The 18,437-nt window shown below is 34.1% G+C and overlaps 1 protein-coding gene across 1 annotated transcript in view; it reads left to right on the top strand.

The window, feature by feature from the left end:
* The first annotated feature begins 15,156 nt into the window (after window positions 1–15,156).
* The window catches only part of LOC149410110 (uncharacterized), a 67,838-nt gene continuing 64,557 nt past the window's right edge, over window positions 15,157–18,437 (top strand). Inside the window, exon 1 of the mRNA XM_089648740.1 lies at window positions 15,157–15,278. Coding sequence (XP_089504866.1) covers window positions 15,223–15,278 — 56 coding nt within the window. The 5' untranslated portion in view covers window positions 15,157–15,222. The remainder of the gene's footprint in view (window positions 15,279–18,437) is intronic.

An 18,437-nucleotide genomic window follows, 5' to 3' on the forward strand; every position in this document is an offset into this window, starting at 1 on the left:
CTCCATCGCCCCACCACACAAGATTTCTGACTGCCCAAAATCAGTTGGATTACGAATAACACGATTGTAGGATGTTCTGAGGTTAAAGGGAGTAGGAAGTAAAGGAGATGGGGAGAGGAAGGTTGGGATATATTTCGCTATTCAGATCTGATTACCAAACACGTCTAATGCCATTTACAGGACCGCCGCGCGTATAGATTTTGAATAAAATGCTAGTCTCGCACGTACGTCGTACAATATGCTCTCGCAATAGTATATTAAGGCTCTCGACTAGCAAGCCGGAGGTCGCGGGTCCAAATCCCAGCGTGCGCAAGTAAATTTTATTTCATTAGTTTGTGTTATTTCACAATTTACTCATTAAAAATAATATGTAGTATATTCGCGGCACGTTCCAAAGTGGAAGTTTCTCTCCGTATCGCCCTGGTAAGACAACCATTCAGAATTAAAATGGCTTTGACCAGATCTGAATTGCCAGGTACATCCCCACCTTCCTCCTTCCCATCTCCTTACCCTTCCCACAACCTTCAGACTCATAACATACTCCAATAGAGGATGCCATTGTCTCACTGGCTACAGACGGACAGAAACCGGGTAGTAACTGTTAGGTATAAAACTGTAAGCCTTAATTACAAGTATGGTGTATATAATGTTTTTTCTTAAATCCACCAATCCTCATTCCTCTCTCTGTCAGTCGGTACCCCCGGCATTAGAGAGGCCCGGCACCGCTGACCACAGCTGGCCGCCCCCCTCCTCAATCCGCCTCCGCTCACCCTATACCGCCCCCCACCGCCCGCCCACGCGGGAGGGGGCGCCGAGGAAAAGTGTCGCCAGAAGGCTCGGATGGCGACAGATCGGTGGAATTGGTAGCAGGGCTGGCGAAAATTTTAAACGTATTAATAATTCGATTTTTTTATAGTGGAACAACTCAAACAAACAAAAAATGCGAAACAGAAAAAAATGAACCCGTAAAAACAAAAAGTTTTTTTGCATTAATATGTATATCTTTTATAATCCCAATCGGTTGGATCTACATTTATTAACGGCTGTTATGTCATCCGATTCCATAAAAATGCGTGTGTTTATGTGATTGCCACCAAAAGTTGATAGAATGCGTTGATGGTTCTAGCCAGGGGCTCTATTCCTGAATCGAGGGCGCTCGTAATCGCCGTCGAAAGTACGTACGTTGGTCGTCGTTGCTATTCCCAAAATTGGTCGAAGGTACATACTTCGACGCCAAACGTCAAAAGTCATTCCACACGACAACTACTGGGTTTAACCAGTAGAAACAGGGCAGCGAGTGGAAGGTTGTTGGCGTTTCTATGGAATTGGCTGTCAAAATCTAGTCTAGCTGTCAATTTTTGTTTTACCGCGCGGATTCCGCAAATGTAAAAGTGGGTGAAAATTTCCCACTTACTAAGTCTTTATCGGAGCTTACAAGCTCAATTAAGAGTTGCTTTTGGCAATTTGTAATATGTCCCGCAGCCATTTCTGTTTGACAGTCACACCATAGAAATCCCAAAAACATCAGAAACATAGACAATATTCACAGGGGTGCCAATATAATCATCTTTTCTACCAACTTCGACCGTTCGACGCTCAAGAATACGTAAAATTGAAACACTCGAAAAAGTTAGTCGCGACGACTAGTAGTTTTTCACTCGAAGATGGCGCATACGAAAACGATTGATCGTTTAACTCCAGAATCGCAGGCCAGGCTTCTGTTAGTATGATTATGTCGTGGTGCAGAGTCGGGGCATGTATTTTGAAGTCCTTTAGTTTTGTTTTTATTCCTCTGACGTTTTGGTAGTAGCATTTCAGTATCGTCAACGAGTCTATCTGCCGAGTTTCAGCTCAATAAGATTTATTTATTAATTTTAGTAAAATCGACAGTTTACATTTTTACAGTTTCTACACAAGTATTATATGGCCAAAATAAAACCAATTATGGATTTCCTCCTTGTGACTTTACCTCTACTGAGACAGCATAATATGGAATAAGTAAATTAAATTTGTAAAAAAAGAAAATGAATTAGAAAATTTATACAAAACGAAAGTCACGCATAGAGGTTGTATAAATCTAATCATAATAGAGATATAAACAATAGAGACATAAACATTATTCACAAACCATCAGATAAATATTCTTTTATGGACCTCTTGTGTTTGGTAAGTCGCAACTGAAAATATCAACCTTGGATAATACGCTATTGTAATTATTGCATAGTCTGTTCAGGTAAGAATTCTGCTTAGAGTTCGTTTTGCTTTGATCAACCCTGAACAGGACACGAGAGCGTGTTGAACGCGCAGGTGCATTGAATGGAATCTTATTTAGCAACTCTGGGCATTGAATATTATTGTTAACTACTTTATACAGGAATAATGCATCCTTATGATGCCTCCGTACATTCAGTGAATCAATTTTAATGTATGAAGCTTTAAAGCTATAAAGTAATTAATGTCGGAAAGTGTATTAATTTCCGCTTCCAAGGTTTGCGTTCATTCATTCACTACCGTAAACCAGAGTGAAATTCAAACAGATGTATTTAAAATCAGAAAAATATTGTAAGATTTACAGAAACCAATAATTTTTTTTTTTTTTAGAAAATGAAGATAATGTTGGAAGTTCTTAGTCGAAGTACACAGTTAAATATGACCGAATATACCGATAGGGTTGAATTAGCTCAGTGGTGGAGCAATGCCCCGACAAATCTGAGGTCCTGGGTTCAAATCCTACTTGATTAAAATAACAAGGGTTAATCTCCCACAGTGGTATTCCATCACTTTATTTTGGGCGGACTCTGCAGTTCCTCATTTGTACTGCCATGATGAGTCTATGACCAAAGTTTAACGAATCCACGAATTTATTTTTCTGTATTTTGGTACTGTTTCTTGTGTTTGAAATAAAGAAAGGGGAACAGAATGGAACTCTGAGTGGATGCCACAAGAATATTGCAAGTCCTACCTTTGGTCTTGGTGTTCTCAGTGTTCCCTCTCTCAGCCAGCGCAAAAAACTCCACGGCAAATTGCACGTAACCTGGAATTGCAACCTAGCAACCTGTGATCAGTAGCGTGGCAGAAAAGGTACTGAAGGTACTTCCCGTCTCCTGGTGACAAAAGTTATAGGACGGGAAGGTAGGAAGTAAACTATTAGAGATAACAACAGGTACACACTATTTTACTTATTTATTTATATTATAAGTCCGTACAAACATGCGATATAGATAATAATATAATGGGACAGCAATCATGAAGTAAAATTAGCTATTAAAATTAAGTCAAAAGATATGGGCATTGTTCTGTTCTTTCTCTCCTTTTTAAAATTCACATGCTTGACTCAAATTGTACATTCTGTGGTCTAGAAGTGGGAACTTAAGATCACAAATTTTTGGTTATCCCTCTCTAAACAAATTTCCTATTTCATGACAAGCCTTATCTAAAATTGCCTCCCTTCCATTCAGCATCTTATCTCTTCTAAGTCTGAATTCGACTCAAATCTTCAAATTTTGAAATTTGCTCATTTAAACAATATTAAGGCGATGCCATACGTAGTAATGCAAAATCATGTGTTTTTGGTTTGAAAATTTGGTCGCCTAGAAATGTTTCAGATGCTTTAATTAAATACTGCGAGTAGAATACATCTTGGCCTTTGAAATAATCGAGTATTTTTTAGATAAGTCTTTTTATAAGCCCGGGAAAAAATAGTGTAAAGGCCTATGAAAACTGCTTTAAAGTTCAAAATCTCCTACTCACAAACCCATTTTCGGTTATGATTTTATTGTATAATGTGGAAAGTTAAGTTATTTATAAAATGATAGAAAAAAAATATTTATTCCTGAACATCCACAAAATAAAATAAAAGTCACTTTTTGGCCATGTTTTTTTCTTGCATAAATCAAAACAGGCGGATGGTATTAAGCGGGAATTTAAACCTTATCGCCATCTACGTAAGGGTTGTTATTAATAGCGACTCAATTTAAAATGTTACACGACGTAGTGCATCGCCTTAATACATAAATTCACCTTCCCTCTCTCCATAATTTAAAATGTTGGCCTAGAACACCCTCGAAGAGTGAAAGCCAGAATCATTTGGAAAAAAGCTAACCTTTATTATTATGATTATTTATTTTCAATTTGGGAGGCGTGTTTGGGTACCGTCACACCGGTAACCATTTATTGGATAACCAACATTTCTGACTTAGGTCACCCCAACTATTTCACTACGTTTGGTGATTTATCACGGGTGCTCGTGGTCATCGGGTGAGGTGTGTTCAGGATGCACCTGACCAACAGCTGCGTGCCAGATCGGGAGAGGCTAGTTTGAGGCGACCCTTTGACCTCTCCACCTAGTCTCTCGACCCATTGACTTACGCTGCAGCATATATCCGTCACTCCTGGACACCCTGATCCCTAGATTCCTACCCACTTCTCATACATTTCTTCTTCCCAGAACTTCTTCTCCTTTGTTTCCTTGAAAAAGACCCGCCGAATCCCCGGAGAATCGATACCCTGAGGAAAATTATTTTCTTCAAAACCTCCTGTGTGGGGTTAATGTAAAAAAAAATTATTATGGAATAAACTCTTATAATTACTATTATTGGAGTATGTTCAAATAGCCTTCTTGTTACTATATTCCTGTTACACATCTACTATTAAGCTGAGGTGACCGGCGTTGCCCGGGCTTTGTGCAGAGTTTTGTGAAATCTAATGTAGACAATCTAATGTGACCTTCCTCTTCTTTTGAAGATCAAGTGTGCAAAATTTCATCAATCTTGGAATATTAGATCTGTATAAAAAACAAATCCACGCCTCCCGCCCGCCATAAAAACATAGACACTAAATCTTTTTCATATCGAAATTTTATGATATTGTTCTAGAAGCAATACAAAACAACAAAAATTATAGTTAGTTAGCTAGGAGTCGAAAGGAATTGTATGTCTGTTGGCGACATCAGTTTTCTTTAAATCAGTAATCATACTTCTAGGTAAAATATACTCATGGTACATAGCATATTTATCATTCCATTATTGTTAGGAAGTAAGAGCTTCATAGATGCACGCACAGATGGCAGTGCATAAAGCTTGCGTGGAAGTCCGCAAGATGTAGCCAGTGGCCAGTAGTCGCCAGGGCCAGTAGTAAGGCTCTCAGAGAAACTTACTGTTTCAGATTCCAATTAGCAAGCTTCTAGTTAGGTCGACTATCGAGTCACTATTATAATAGGTGGAGTATTAATAAATCCCTGATTAATGTAAAAGAACCATTTTATTATTAAACTCCTTCCAAGACGAGTTGGAGACCTATTTGTACGAACACAACAATTATCATTGATTAATATTGTCAAACGAAATCCGAAAACAATTGCAATAACTTTGTCAACAGTTTTAATTCAAAACTAAAAAGCACCCGCTTCGTTTCCAGCCCCTGCCTTCACTCCCCTCCCCCCATCGCCCCGCCCGCGGTCTGGCAACAGCTGTAGAGCCCGGGGCGACACAAATAATTTTAATCTACCATCCCCACCCCCCATCCTCAATGGGGGGGATTCCCAAAACCAATCCCCCGTTAACCCCCGTGGGAATTACAGGGCCGTATCGGTTGAAGAAAATAACATTACCAACTTTAAACGAGAAATACACGGTGTCCGTGAACTAGTGGACAGTAAACCACTATATGCCATGTATGTAATGCTACACCTCTTCCAAGACAAACTCCAAATTCCAATGCAACTTCAAATCGCAATGAAAAGTAGTTTTTTTTATACAGTTTTAGTATTTTACAATGTGTAATGAAATATATATCTCTTCTCTATCTCATCAGTATACTAAAATAAAGTCGGTATCCGCATCTGTATGTTTGTGCGCTTAGTACTTCTAAACTACGTAACGGATTTTGATAGGGTTTTCACTATCATTTAGAGTGGGACAAACATATTAAAAAAAACCTGTAAAAGAGTCAGATCAATTGCTGGCAGAATGTACACATTAAATTTTTTCCTATCAATTGAAACACTTAAAATAATTTATATGTCAATGGCAGAATCTATTATAAGATATGGATTAACCATATGGGGAAATACTAGTATAACCAATCTGAAACAAGTCCAAGTTGTACAAAACGCAATTGTAAAATTACTAGTCGTCCCTAATATTTTTAAACAGAGACATAATACACCGTTGCTGTTTCAGAGTGCCAAAATTTTACCTGTTAAGGCTATTCTATGGCAAAAAATCATAATTCAATATATATTTACCCCACAGCATAAAGAAAAATTAGAACATAAATACAGTACTAGATTCACGCGCAATGATGGGTTAATAGTTCCGAAATTTAATAATAAATACGGACAGAGAACGTTTGAATACAACATACAGAAGATATTTAATTTATTACCTGACACTATAAAGCAATGTAAATCTATGAGTAAGGTTAAATATATGGTGAAAAATTGGCTATCGGAAAAAAAAAAATTACTTTAATATGTATGAAAAATTGTTTGAAAAAATTGTTGATTCTGTAGATATAAGATGTAAATTATAACTTATAAAATGTATATAAACTAATATTTAAGCACCTGTTGACAAGCCAATTCAATTGGCTTAGCAGGACTTGTTTGTTGATATGTATTAACTATTTATTCAATAAAAATTAAAAATAAAAAAAAAAGTTTTTTTTCCGAAACGTTTGAAGATATAAAACATACATATTATATTTATAGAAAGTAGAGAAAAGTCAATGTTTTTTAATCAAGTCGTAAAAATATATTTTTGGGCACTACTTTGTTAACGCTGGCTAAACCTTATGAGATACGTCAAAATAATGTACTACGAAATTGTACATCTTAAAAAAGTCTACAGAAAAGTCCGACATGGTATACCATGAGATGTTATCCTTAGGATATAGACATATATGTCTATATCCTAAGGATAACACCCAAGAATGCCGGGTACACATAGTCAAACTATATAATTGCAACATGACTTTCATGACGTTTATATGGGCGTGGACGCTCTGGAAGCTGTGGAAAGCCGACGAGTTCTCGCTGCAAATCTCAACCCTTAATCAATGTTTCGAACTTGATTTACTTGGAAATGAAAGCTAAATTTATTATTTTTTCGTTGAACAAATCGGGAATGTCCGAGGAATATGAGACAATCAATTAAATTAAATACTTGAGTCGGGCCACGTCAAGAGTGAAGTCAGGAAAAGAGTTTGTATCAGACCATTTCTGTGTTCCTTAAAATTTAATCCTATTTTTTAAGGCTCTCGACTAGCAAGCTGGAGGTCGCGCGTTCGAATCCCAGCAAATTTTATGTGATTAATGTGTGTTATTTCACAAATTATCAATTTTAAATAACATGTAGTATATTTGCGGCACGTTCCAGAGTGGAAGATACTCTCAGTATCGCCCTGGTGTAAAACCACCGTTCAGAATTGAAACCCTGGTTGAAATGGCTTTGGTCGTGTTTTGTGACCAGATTTGAATAACCAGGTACTTATACCCTATCTGCTTAGATAAATACATCATTTTGACGTGTTTAAATCCAGTAGGTAAAATTTAAGCAAGTGTAATTCTCTCCGTGTATAATATCATTCGTGTGTAATTTTGGCAGTGTAATTAATATTGGTACGTGAAATTGACGCCAGTGTAATTTTGTAGCAGTATTTTCAACTTTTTGTAATTGATGGTAATCTTTCAAACATTAAAACCACTAAATAAATAGTACACACTAGAAATGTCTTCCACGTACGTTGATTTGAATGATACTTGGTCGCTTCTGACTTTGGTTCCAGCCCGTTTAGCACGCTTTCTGTCTCTCTTACGGACAATGATATCGACACTGTTTTGCATTGGAAATTTAAGGCCAGATTTGTCAGACTTTTGGACCACGAAAAACAGCTACAAAGCTTTTCTTGTTTTCTTCTCTAATAGTATGATTCATACGGTTTAGATATAATAATTCCACTACCCGATTGTCCCAATCCGTGGCCTGTTCCCCCATCCACCTTAAGCCTCCCTACACTAGCGCCAATCTGCGATAGCGACGCAGGTGTTAACTACCCACCACAACCTTCTTCTTCCCCTCCCCTAAACCCGACACTTCCTACAAAATCCTCCACGGCCGATATGCTGCGTTATACGAAATGGTAATAAACTAGACATTTACGAAAATTACTATAAGTATCCAAGCATGTTTATTCAATAAATTACCCACTGTAAAGAAATTTCTTAGAAGTGTTTAATAAATATCTAATTATTTTATTTATTTACGATACAGGTACCTTTAAATCTTTTGGCGCGCCTAGGACGGTAAAACCTACTTTTGCGTAGCAAGCGTTGCAAGACGGAACGAATTGAATGAATTTTTAATTTGTAATATATTTTTTCGTGTACATTTTACTAATAGTAAAATATTTTTTTTTAAATTAAAAAAATAAAGACTTGTGTACTTTCATATTCACTTCCTTCATTTTAATTTTATTTTTTTATAGACATTACAAGGCATTGAAGCATAGAATCACCATACTATGCAACTCGTGACCATGTAGTTATTTTTAATAAAACCCTACACAATTGATAACCAACGCTTAATGTAGAGTCCATTAGTAAGGGAGGTAAAAATATAAACATTAGGAATAGATAGTTTTCGTTTTAATTTCTTCAAAGGCGAAGCTTAATGCCAAATCACTATTTTGTTAAATCTTTATAACGAATTGGTGTACATTATGAACACCAAAAAAATATGCTTTAGATAAATTAAAGGTTTTCCTATCGTTTCGCTTGAGTAGAATTCAAATAAAAATATAAATTACTCAATAAAAATATTAGTGCAAACTATAGAAACAATATTTTTTCAATAGATGTATGAACGCATAAAGGAAACAACTTTAAAAAAATACAGTATTATAGCTAAGATTATCTGTGACAGTTTCACTTGATTAACTTTTTTGCTTAATTACAAAATTATTTACAAAATAAATAAAAACCAGTTTTGTGCTTGAAATCGACTGTTTCTAGACTCCGTTTGTCAAGCGATTGTTATGCCTTTTATCTACGATATAATGTATAACAAGAATATACACATTTGTTGGCTTGTAGCTTCCTCTTAAGTCGTAAAAAGATATTTTCGGGCGCTTACATTGCTAATGCTGGCTGATTCTTATGAGATACATCAAAATAATGTACTACGGAATTGTATATCTTTGAAATACCTACAAAAAAGTCAGTGATGGTATATGTCTATATCCTAAGGATAACTCCCAACAACGCCACTACACTACATCAAATACTACAATAAAGTCGCTATCCGCATCTGTCTGTTTGTGCGCTTCGTTCTTATAAACTGAGCAACGGATTTTGAAAGGGTTTTCACTAAGAAATAAAATCAGAAGAAAACATAAAAACATTTAAAATTAAATTACGAAAATATGTGATTGATTCATTTTAAATGTGTTACTATAATTATATGTATATGATATAAGGATTGTATTAGGACATAGATAACTATGTACCAACTTAAAATACCGCAATAAACAATAATAAATAAACAATATATTATCATTTAGAAAATATTTTCTGGAAGGATTATATATATAATACTTTTTTTATTTTTTTTATTTTTTTTTATTTAATATTTGTATATTTTTTACAATAAATATACAATTATACATTTTTTACAATAAATATACAATTATACATATTATACAGTGTTATCAAGGTAAATAATAATAGCTTTTCCTCACCATAAAGAGACGAGGCTCTTGTGTTTGGTGAGTGAATCCTAGCTCAATTATATGGAATCATGTAAGTAAGTAAATAATATTTGCAAAACCAAAGGGATAAGTAAGAAATAGGCAAGATTTATCAATAATACAGTTTCAAGATTTGAAGGAAATAATAATAAGAGTAAGATATGGACTTTTATAGTAGTTTTAGGTAATTTTTAATTTTATTTTAAATTCCTGAATATCTTCAATATTTTTTAGATATAATGGAAGGATGTTAAAATATGTTTAACCTAGATAGAGATAGGTATTTTGTGTGTGCTTTGTATTTAGTTTTTGGATTTTGATAGTTTTTTGATATCTTGCTGATGAATTGAATTGTAAGTTATTTAACTGTATTTCTTTATAAATTTGTAGAATTGAATATTTTTTATATATATTGTCTATTGTGGGTACATTGAATATTGAGAAGAGAATCTCAGTAGAAAATTTGGATGGATATTATATTTATAGAAAGTAGAGAAAAGTCTAGCAACACCGGGTGCACGTCACTTTTTGGATTACAATGCTTAAAAACATTATTAATATTCATAAAAATAACAGGTGAATGTAATTATTAGATAAAAAACAACATAATTAATCATGCTGGAAATATATGAATGTCATATCATATTATATTATATTAGAAAATAATAATTACACATTGTAAACGTGATAATATAAATAAAATTAACAAAGTTTATACTTAAAAGATATTTGACCGCTATATGTACAAACGTAATAATTTTTTTTAGATCGAAAAACAAAATTCTTGATAATCTAAGTCCCCGTAGTAAGCGTTCAAATATGGTTTGAAAGGGAGATGTATAAATACGAATGTTAGAGGGAGCGCGATAATAAAAAAAGAAAATAATTAAGCAAAAATGGTTGAAATATATAATAAAACACGGCTCGTTTGAAATAGAGCAAAAATCTCTCGACAAATGCTTTAGGTGCATTTTAAGATACACTGTGAATTTTTTTCATGCTTATAACATATTAAATAACAGAACAAAACGTGTTTTTAATAATTTTCGGAACTTAACTTATCTAGGTAATTTTATATAATTAACTTTTCGGCATAACTAATGTATTGATATTATCTTCAAAAATAACATTAAAATATATAAATAACATAAGATTTAACGAGAAACTTATAAAACGGTAGAAATTGGGAATACGGGGGCTTAACTCGCGGCTTCCGGGTTCGTAGTTGAGGGTCGTAACCTCTCAGCCCCGGAGGTCGTCAATGGTTGGCTTGTCAAGAACCTAATTTCGAAGGTTGTTGTGTAAATTGCAGATGAATGTTTTTTTTCAAAATTTCGTATAAAACTCTAAATAAGTATAGTTTTTTCATCAAGTGATTGTAATTTATTGTTTCAATTGGTAGAGCGAGTTTATAGTTAATGAATCTTAGGAATTTATGCTGAATTTTTTCAATGGAGTCAGAGTGAATTTTCAAGTGAGGGGACTAGATTGAAGAATTATATTCTTGGAATTAAAGAAGAATATAATTTTTTTTTATCTTCAAATATTGTGTGTTTTTTTTAATATTTTTTTAATTAAATAAGTGTGTTTTTATATATTTTTTAAGGCAATGCCATACGTCGTGTGATATTTTAAATCGAGCCGCTATCAATAACAGCCCTTACGTAGATGGCGATAAGGTTTAAATTCCCGCTTAACACCATCTGACTGTTTTGATTTATGCAAGAAAAAAACATGGCCAAAAAGTGCCTTTTATTTTATTTTGTGGATGTTCAGGCATTAATATTTAATTTTTTTCCAATAATTTTATGAATAACTTAATTTTCCACATTATACAATAAAATCATAGCCGAAAATGGGTTCGTAAGTAGGAGATTTTGAACTTTAAAGCAGTTTTCATAGGCCTTATACATTATTTTTTTCTGGGCTTATAAAAAGACTTATCCAAAAAGTACTCGATTATTTTAAAGTCCAAGATGTATTCTACTCACAGTATTTAATTAAAGCATCTGTAACATTTCTAAGCGACCAAATTTTCAAATTAAAAACACATAATTTTGCATTACTGCGTAGTGCATCGCCTTAATTATCGGCAATTTTAGTTACCGTACTATTTTTTTTTTATGTTTGCATTAAAAATTTATGTTTATTGGATCCATTAAAATATAAATAATGTTTTGGTATGATGGATTAAATCTCTCTTCTTATTACTTACTAATCGATAAATTACGAGAAGAGCCTTCTTGTCTTACATTTATTAATTTATCCGCGTAATAAGTCATGTAGCTATGCAAGTGGTTTATGGTTACTACCTGCATTATAAAATATTGTGATACATATCACTTTAAATTAAAATTAAATTAAATTAGGGGAGAGTATGGTATATCGTACCACTTTGCACTTAACTCTCAATACTGCATGATTGAAATGGGTTAGAGAAGTGGAGTTAGGTTCAAATAAATACTTATTTTATTTGGTACGATATTTATTTAAATCATATTTTACAGGCATCTGGAATGTTTTCAAATTACATGTTTTATAAAAAATGATTTTCGGTACGATTTACCGAACCGGTATGGTTAATCGTACCACCGGTATGGTAAATCGTACCTAGACCATTATTCCAATTTATATCGAAGAAAACATGGACATTTTTAGGGCATGCATGTGTCGCAAATGTCTGGGTTAGGTACTGGTGCAAGCTTCATGCACCCATTTATGGCAATGACCGCACTGGATCCAGTCTCCTTTGGGTCCTGCCTTTTCAAAATAATTGCCAAAGCATAGGTGGCGTATGTTTTCTTCATCGTCATCATCAATATCCGTATCCGTATCGTTCAAAACGACAATACTGTCAGCATCTTCACTATCACTACTACTGCAATTTTTGGCCTTTTTTCGTCGAGCACACTTCTTACCCTAAATGGGTTTTTTTATCAGTTTTAATAATCTTATTTTTATTTTTTTCAATTTTTTATTTGGGCATTTTGACAGCTGAGCGTCTACCAGCAGCCACTTCTAGTCATTTTTTATACGGACTTGCTGTTATTTCAGCAGCCTTTTATGCCATGCGCGTGTTATTTTTTCCTTGGTTCTTTGGTATTGGAGAAATCTCAAGAATTGATAGTTGAAAAGATGTCGACGCGTTTGAATTCGTTTGCCCCAATTCAATTTTCTGAACAGCATCTGGTGGTGAAAAGGGAGACTCTGACGAGGTCACTGGTGGTGGTGGTCGCAACAAAGGCTCTGACGACATCTCTGGTGTTTGATGTACTGAAATCTTTAATTTCAAACTAGAAAATAATTCACTTAAAAAACAACCAAAAAATTACGATAAATCGTACCGGTACGATTTACCAGACCACTTGCGGTACGATTTAACAAACTCTGAGTTTTTATGAAAAAATGACAACAAAACATGTAAACGACGGTGATAAATATGATTTTGCTTTATTAAATTGCAGAATATAAACATGCTAAGTGAACATAATTTGAGAAAAAACTAACATACCTACCTATGAACACGAAATCACCTTACGCAGGAGCCGAAAAAATTAGATGAAGTTTGTGAAAAAACAAAAATACTCCACTGCCAGCGCACGCATGATCCAACACTAAATAAAAATGGCTGGACAACTATGACGCTTCTCACGGTTGGCAGAGTATTTCGAGGATTAAAAAATAGTGACCCGTATCAAAAATATTGAGGTGGTACGATTTACCGACCGGTACGATATACCATACTCTCCCCTACCAATTCTTTATTGCCGTTATTTTATTTTATTTTATATTATACAAACAAACCGTACATGATTTAAAGAGATGGAAAATATAAAGGAATAATATACTTCATGTTGGGTACTTATGATATGTTTCCTTGTAATGTCTGCTTAGTGGTATGTTTATTCATTAATTACCAGGTGACGTGTGTAGTTTATAGGTGTGTGTGTGTGATGTGTAATGTATGTGTGAGTGTTTGTGTGTATGTATGTATGTATGTGCATTGAATAGTTGAAATTATTGACATGATGCCACGTTTGAATTTGGGCAGTGAATCCGAAAAAATATCGATGTAAGAGTTAAGACAAATATTATTTAGAGTATGAAGAGCTCGGTTAATTGGCGAATTAGATGCTGCATTTGTTTTGTAATTAATCGTTTGGAATAGCAATGTATGTCGTGTACGTCTCAAAGGTATGTTAAGTAAATACTAAAAAATGCGAAACATTAAAAAAAAAACTAATTTTATCCATTATATTAGTAAGAAACGTACGCTCTTTCATTCAGTTGGTTACATTAATCAGTGGAAGATGACATTAAAATTATTTGCTCAGTTCGAGAAAACTGTCCTGCTATTGCTCAATAAAATATGAAAATGTGTTTTATCACCTTTCAAAAACAGTTTTTCAGTTTTCGGATACGTTCAGAAATTATCCATTTATTTAGATTTTATTGCAAAGCGGAAATTTTTCCGACATTCTGACAGAGTGGGCCCGAGTTCTGAGGAGTTAAATTACGTCAACGCAACTACAAAAGTTTTGGAAAAAAGTTTTTAATATTTATATATCGAAAGATTTTCCCGTCATAATCCAATCCCCTTAAACTCAATTTATCCAACCCTTCCTCAGTGTGCCTCTGAGCACTGCTCGCTTCAATACTGACACAAATCCATTCATAGTATGCTGTCCAGATTGTCCTTCCAATCGCAGTCAATTTTTAAAAAATGACGTAAATAACTCCAGAACAATACTCCTTTACATTCATAAATACAATACACAAGAAACAACAACCAACATGTAGATTAGAAACACTAGATCTCAAGGTCAAAAACATATCCAACAAGCAACTACAACATTACAACAGACAGACGCGGATAGGGACTTTGTTTTATACTATTTAGAGATACCAATGAGTTGTCACGATTACGAATTTACTAAGTGTTTATCAGGAAACGGCCTGTAATCCCGTTTATAGTTCATTATGTTCCCGAACGTTCCAAACTATTCCCGGACATTTGACAACATTTAAAAATGTTCCGCAATGTTCTGGACTGCTCTAGAAATCTCCAGAGGGCGAAAATTCCAGCCCTTATATCTTCAAAAGCGCGGCATTCAGGTAAAAACGGAAACCTTTTTCATGGATGGGGTATAGAGGGCTACTCCCTCCTTTGATCGGAACGGGACTCGTTTCTGAGTTTTAGCGGCACGCACATTGTACACTTACTCTTATAATATAATATTGATATTGATAACTTCACATTATCCAAACTACTATTTTTTTTAAATATGTAAATGATATCCTCAGCACGGGAGATTTCAGTGACGATATCATTATTTCCATTTGTTACAATAAAAGAAGATAATAACATACTTATTATTTTTATTAAAATTGATATTTTATCTGTTACAGCCCCCTCTACAATATGTGCGGAACCACGAATCGGTGGCTCTGGAGCCAGGAGTTGCTGAGCCTGCAGACATGTTCCTCAGTGCCCCCTCATCTCCTGGAGGAGTCAAACGCAGTGCGGCCGATGCGTAAGTAACAAACTACCTATCTTTTTAAATCAACCAATGATTACTTCTTAGCTGGGGACCATCAATTGCTCTTATTTTTTTAATCATACAGTATTTTAAATATGTTCTCATATAAGTCCGAAACGATATTGATATTAAATTATTAAAAGCATTAATTTCTCGCCTGAAATATCCATACAAATTGAAAATAAATGCAACCAACGGGAATTGACAATTACTGCTTATTATATTTTTTTAACTCGTAAACAACCAAATTTATTTGGAAAGGCTTTGTTAGTACTGAATTTCCCACTAGATGGCGTTGAGATATATTATATCTACATTTGTTGGTGAAATATTTTGACTTGTCAAATATTATTATTTTTAACGATAAACTAATGTTTATAAGACAATGTTTTTTATGCATACCACAAAGGATAACAAATTATTATAAGCATTAATTACTCGCCTGAAATATCCAAAATGGATATTATGGATAGAAGGATTTAAATGGATATTTTTCATTTGTTATCCTTTGTGCTATGCATAAAAAACCTTGTCTTAAAACCATTAGTTTATCATTAAAAAATAATTATATTGATATTGTCATTAATTTAAGGAATATTACAATATGCCAATTTGTAATTATGCACTTTGTAATTTTTTAGGATTATTTCCTTTGAATCGAGTATACATATTCCAAAGGCAATAAGGAACATCATTTAGTCCGTGGCGCTCCGTGTGCTCGCGTGGATAACTACAAGGTCACAAATCGACAAAATCACAAAAATCTATTTTAAAACAGTCCGTCATAGCTAACGTTGCCATACGTCCCATTTTGAACGTGACTCTCATGCTCTGTCACGAAGGAAAACGTCGTGTCAATAATCAAATCAACCTAAATAAAAAACCCAATTCTTATGTTGTTCCCTATTGACAAAGACCGCTATCTCCCTAACCGTCAAGTGTCGTGTAAGCTTAAGAGGAAGCTACAAGCCAAAAATGTATATATTCTTTGTATACCTTATATTGTAGGTAAAAGGTATTAAAATGGCTTGACAAACGGAGTCTAGAAACGTTCGATTTCAAGCACAAAACTGATTTTTATTTATTTTATAAATAATTTTGTAAGAAAGCAAAAAAGTTAATCAAGTGAAACTGTCACAGATAATCTTAGCTATAATACTGTATTTTTTTAAGTTGTTTCCTTTACGCGTTCATACATTTCTATTGAAAACATAGTTTACATTTATATTTTTTATTGAGAAATTTATTTTTTTACTTGTACTCAAGCGAAACGATTGGAAAACCTTCAATTTATCTAAAGCATATTTTTTGGTATTCATAATGTACACCGATTCGTTATAAAGATTGATCAAAATAGTGATTTAGCATTAAGCTTCGCTTTAATATATTGTTACAGCCCTGTAGAAGCTACGGTTGTTGCAAAACCCTGCCGGCATAAAGTGTTTCCAAAGTTATTGTTTCATTTTTAAATTAAAAAGTTTCTACGTGTGCTTTGGAACTGAGGTACAGTACAATCATAAAACATAACAAAACACTTATCCACCTTGTGTACTAATAGGTATTTATTGTGTTGAAATCCCCCTCCCTAGTCTAATAGCTATTTATTCGGGATTGGATTTGCCGGGAACGTGAACGCCAGAAGCAGCCTTTGAAATTTGGCCACAAGCGCGCGCCGGGCCGAGGGAACTGTTCGAAATTCCACACGGAGGTAAAATGTTTGAACACACTTTCAGCTGTGGGAATTTGCCGCGAATTTAAGAATATTTTGCTGTTGACAGCTTAATTAATGGCGGGCGTGCGTTTGACAGCTTAATTACGCAAAAACTATGTTCGCGCCGTGTTGTACAACTAAAGTAGGGTTGCCACATAATAATCCACAATACGACGCGTTCTCCTTTTCCATTTAAAAAGATGTCCTCCATAATTCATTTATTAATTAATTAAAATACACACGGTTCTCATTTATTAATATTTTTTTTATTATTATCTTGCATTCTTTATAGTATCGTTTAGTAAAAGATAATGTTAACATCACAGAGTGTTTAATTATTTTTTTTAAATATATATATATAAAAATTTAATTCTTGTATTCGGTGATCTCTTGGTGGAAATCTTAGAAGCGGAAATAAACCCACTTCTTAGATAGACTCGTTGTCGATGACAAAGCATTCTACCAACCTTTGGTGGCAGTCACGTATTTCTCTGAAATTGGATGACATTACAGCATAATATACGAAATAAATGTAGTTCCTACCCGAACGGCGTTTGGCGAGGTTGTTAGAGTTGACGATCACAGTACCCGGGTAGGAAGGTTCAATCCTTAGTCAAACAAAAATTACATATTTACAAGACTTTCGAAAATAAATGTGTCATAGTAAAAAACTGTGGTTTTCACGAGTTGATTTTTTGATTGATTTCCTAAAGATGTATGTTGTATTTTGCTAAACTAACATCTGTCAGTATCTAAGTGCAATACATTTAAAACAATTTGATGTTTGATTTTGTGTTCAAATATTAGAGATTAGAAATAAGTGTAAATAATCCTCTTTAAAATATTTTTCACTTAACTAGTTTTTCTCTTCTACTACCATATAATTCTCTAATCTCTCCCACTTCTAACCCTTCCACTTCTTCATCAATTCTTCTACCTATTTAGGTTTGGTCCCACCGCACTCTAACCCTCCTCTCAATATTTAACGTTAGTATTCGGCTTTTCTTGATGAAAACGACATTCTCAACATCTCGAAACATGTTGATTTTATATATAAAAAGTGGTCCAAACCAAACCATTTGGCCTTAATTAAAATTCATTCTTAGTGTGTGAATTTTACATATTGATTTTTCTAAAATTATTATTCACGCGCACCGGGATCTGAATCCATGACATCTGTCCGGCTACCGGAGGTCATCAGCTTATCAATTATATCTTTATACACTAATACGCACAACGAAATGATATTTTTCAATATATTTAAAGATATCATTTATCACCCTAGGTTATTTGTCCTCCAATAATTCATTTTTAAGTGGCAACCCTAAACTGACGGTTCGCGGGCGGAACGTGATTTCGAAGTTTTGAATTTGAAATTAGAAGGTGGCGTTCTCTTATTTGTTTTTCTTTCTCAATGGAAACTCATTCACAGAGAGGGAGGG

This window comes from Hesperophylax consimilis, chromosome 28, assembly GCF_061612785.1.
Source record: "Hesperophylax consimilis isolate HC1 chromosome 28, BYU_Hcon_1.0, whole genome shotgun sequence".
In the NCBI taxonomy this organism is placed as follows: Eukaryota; Metazoa; Arthropoda; class Insecta; order Trichoptera; family Limnephilidae; genus Hesperophylax; species Hesperophylax consimilis.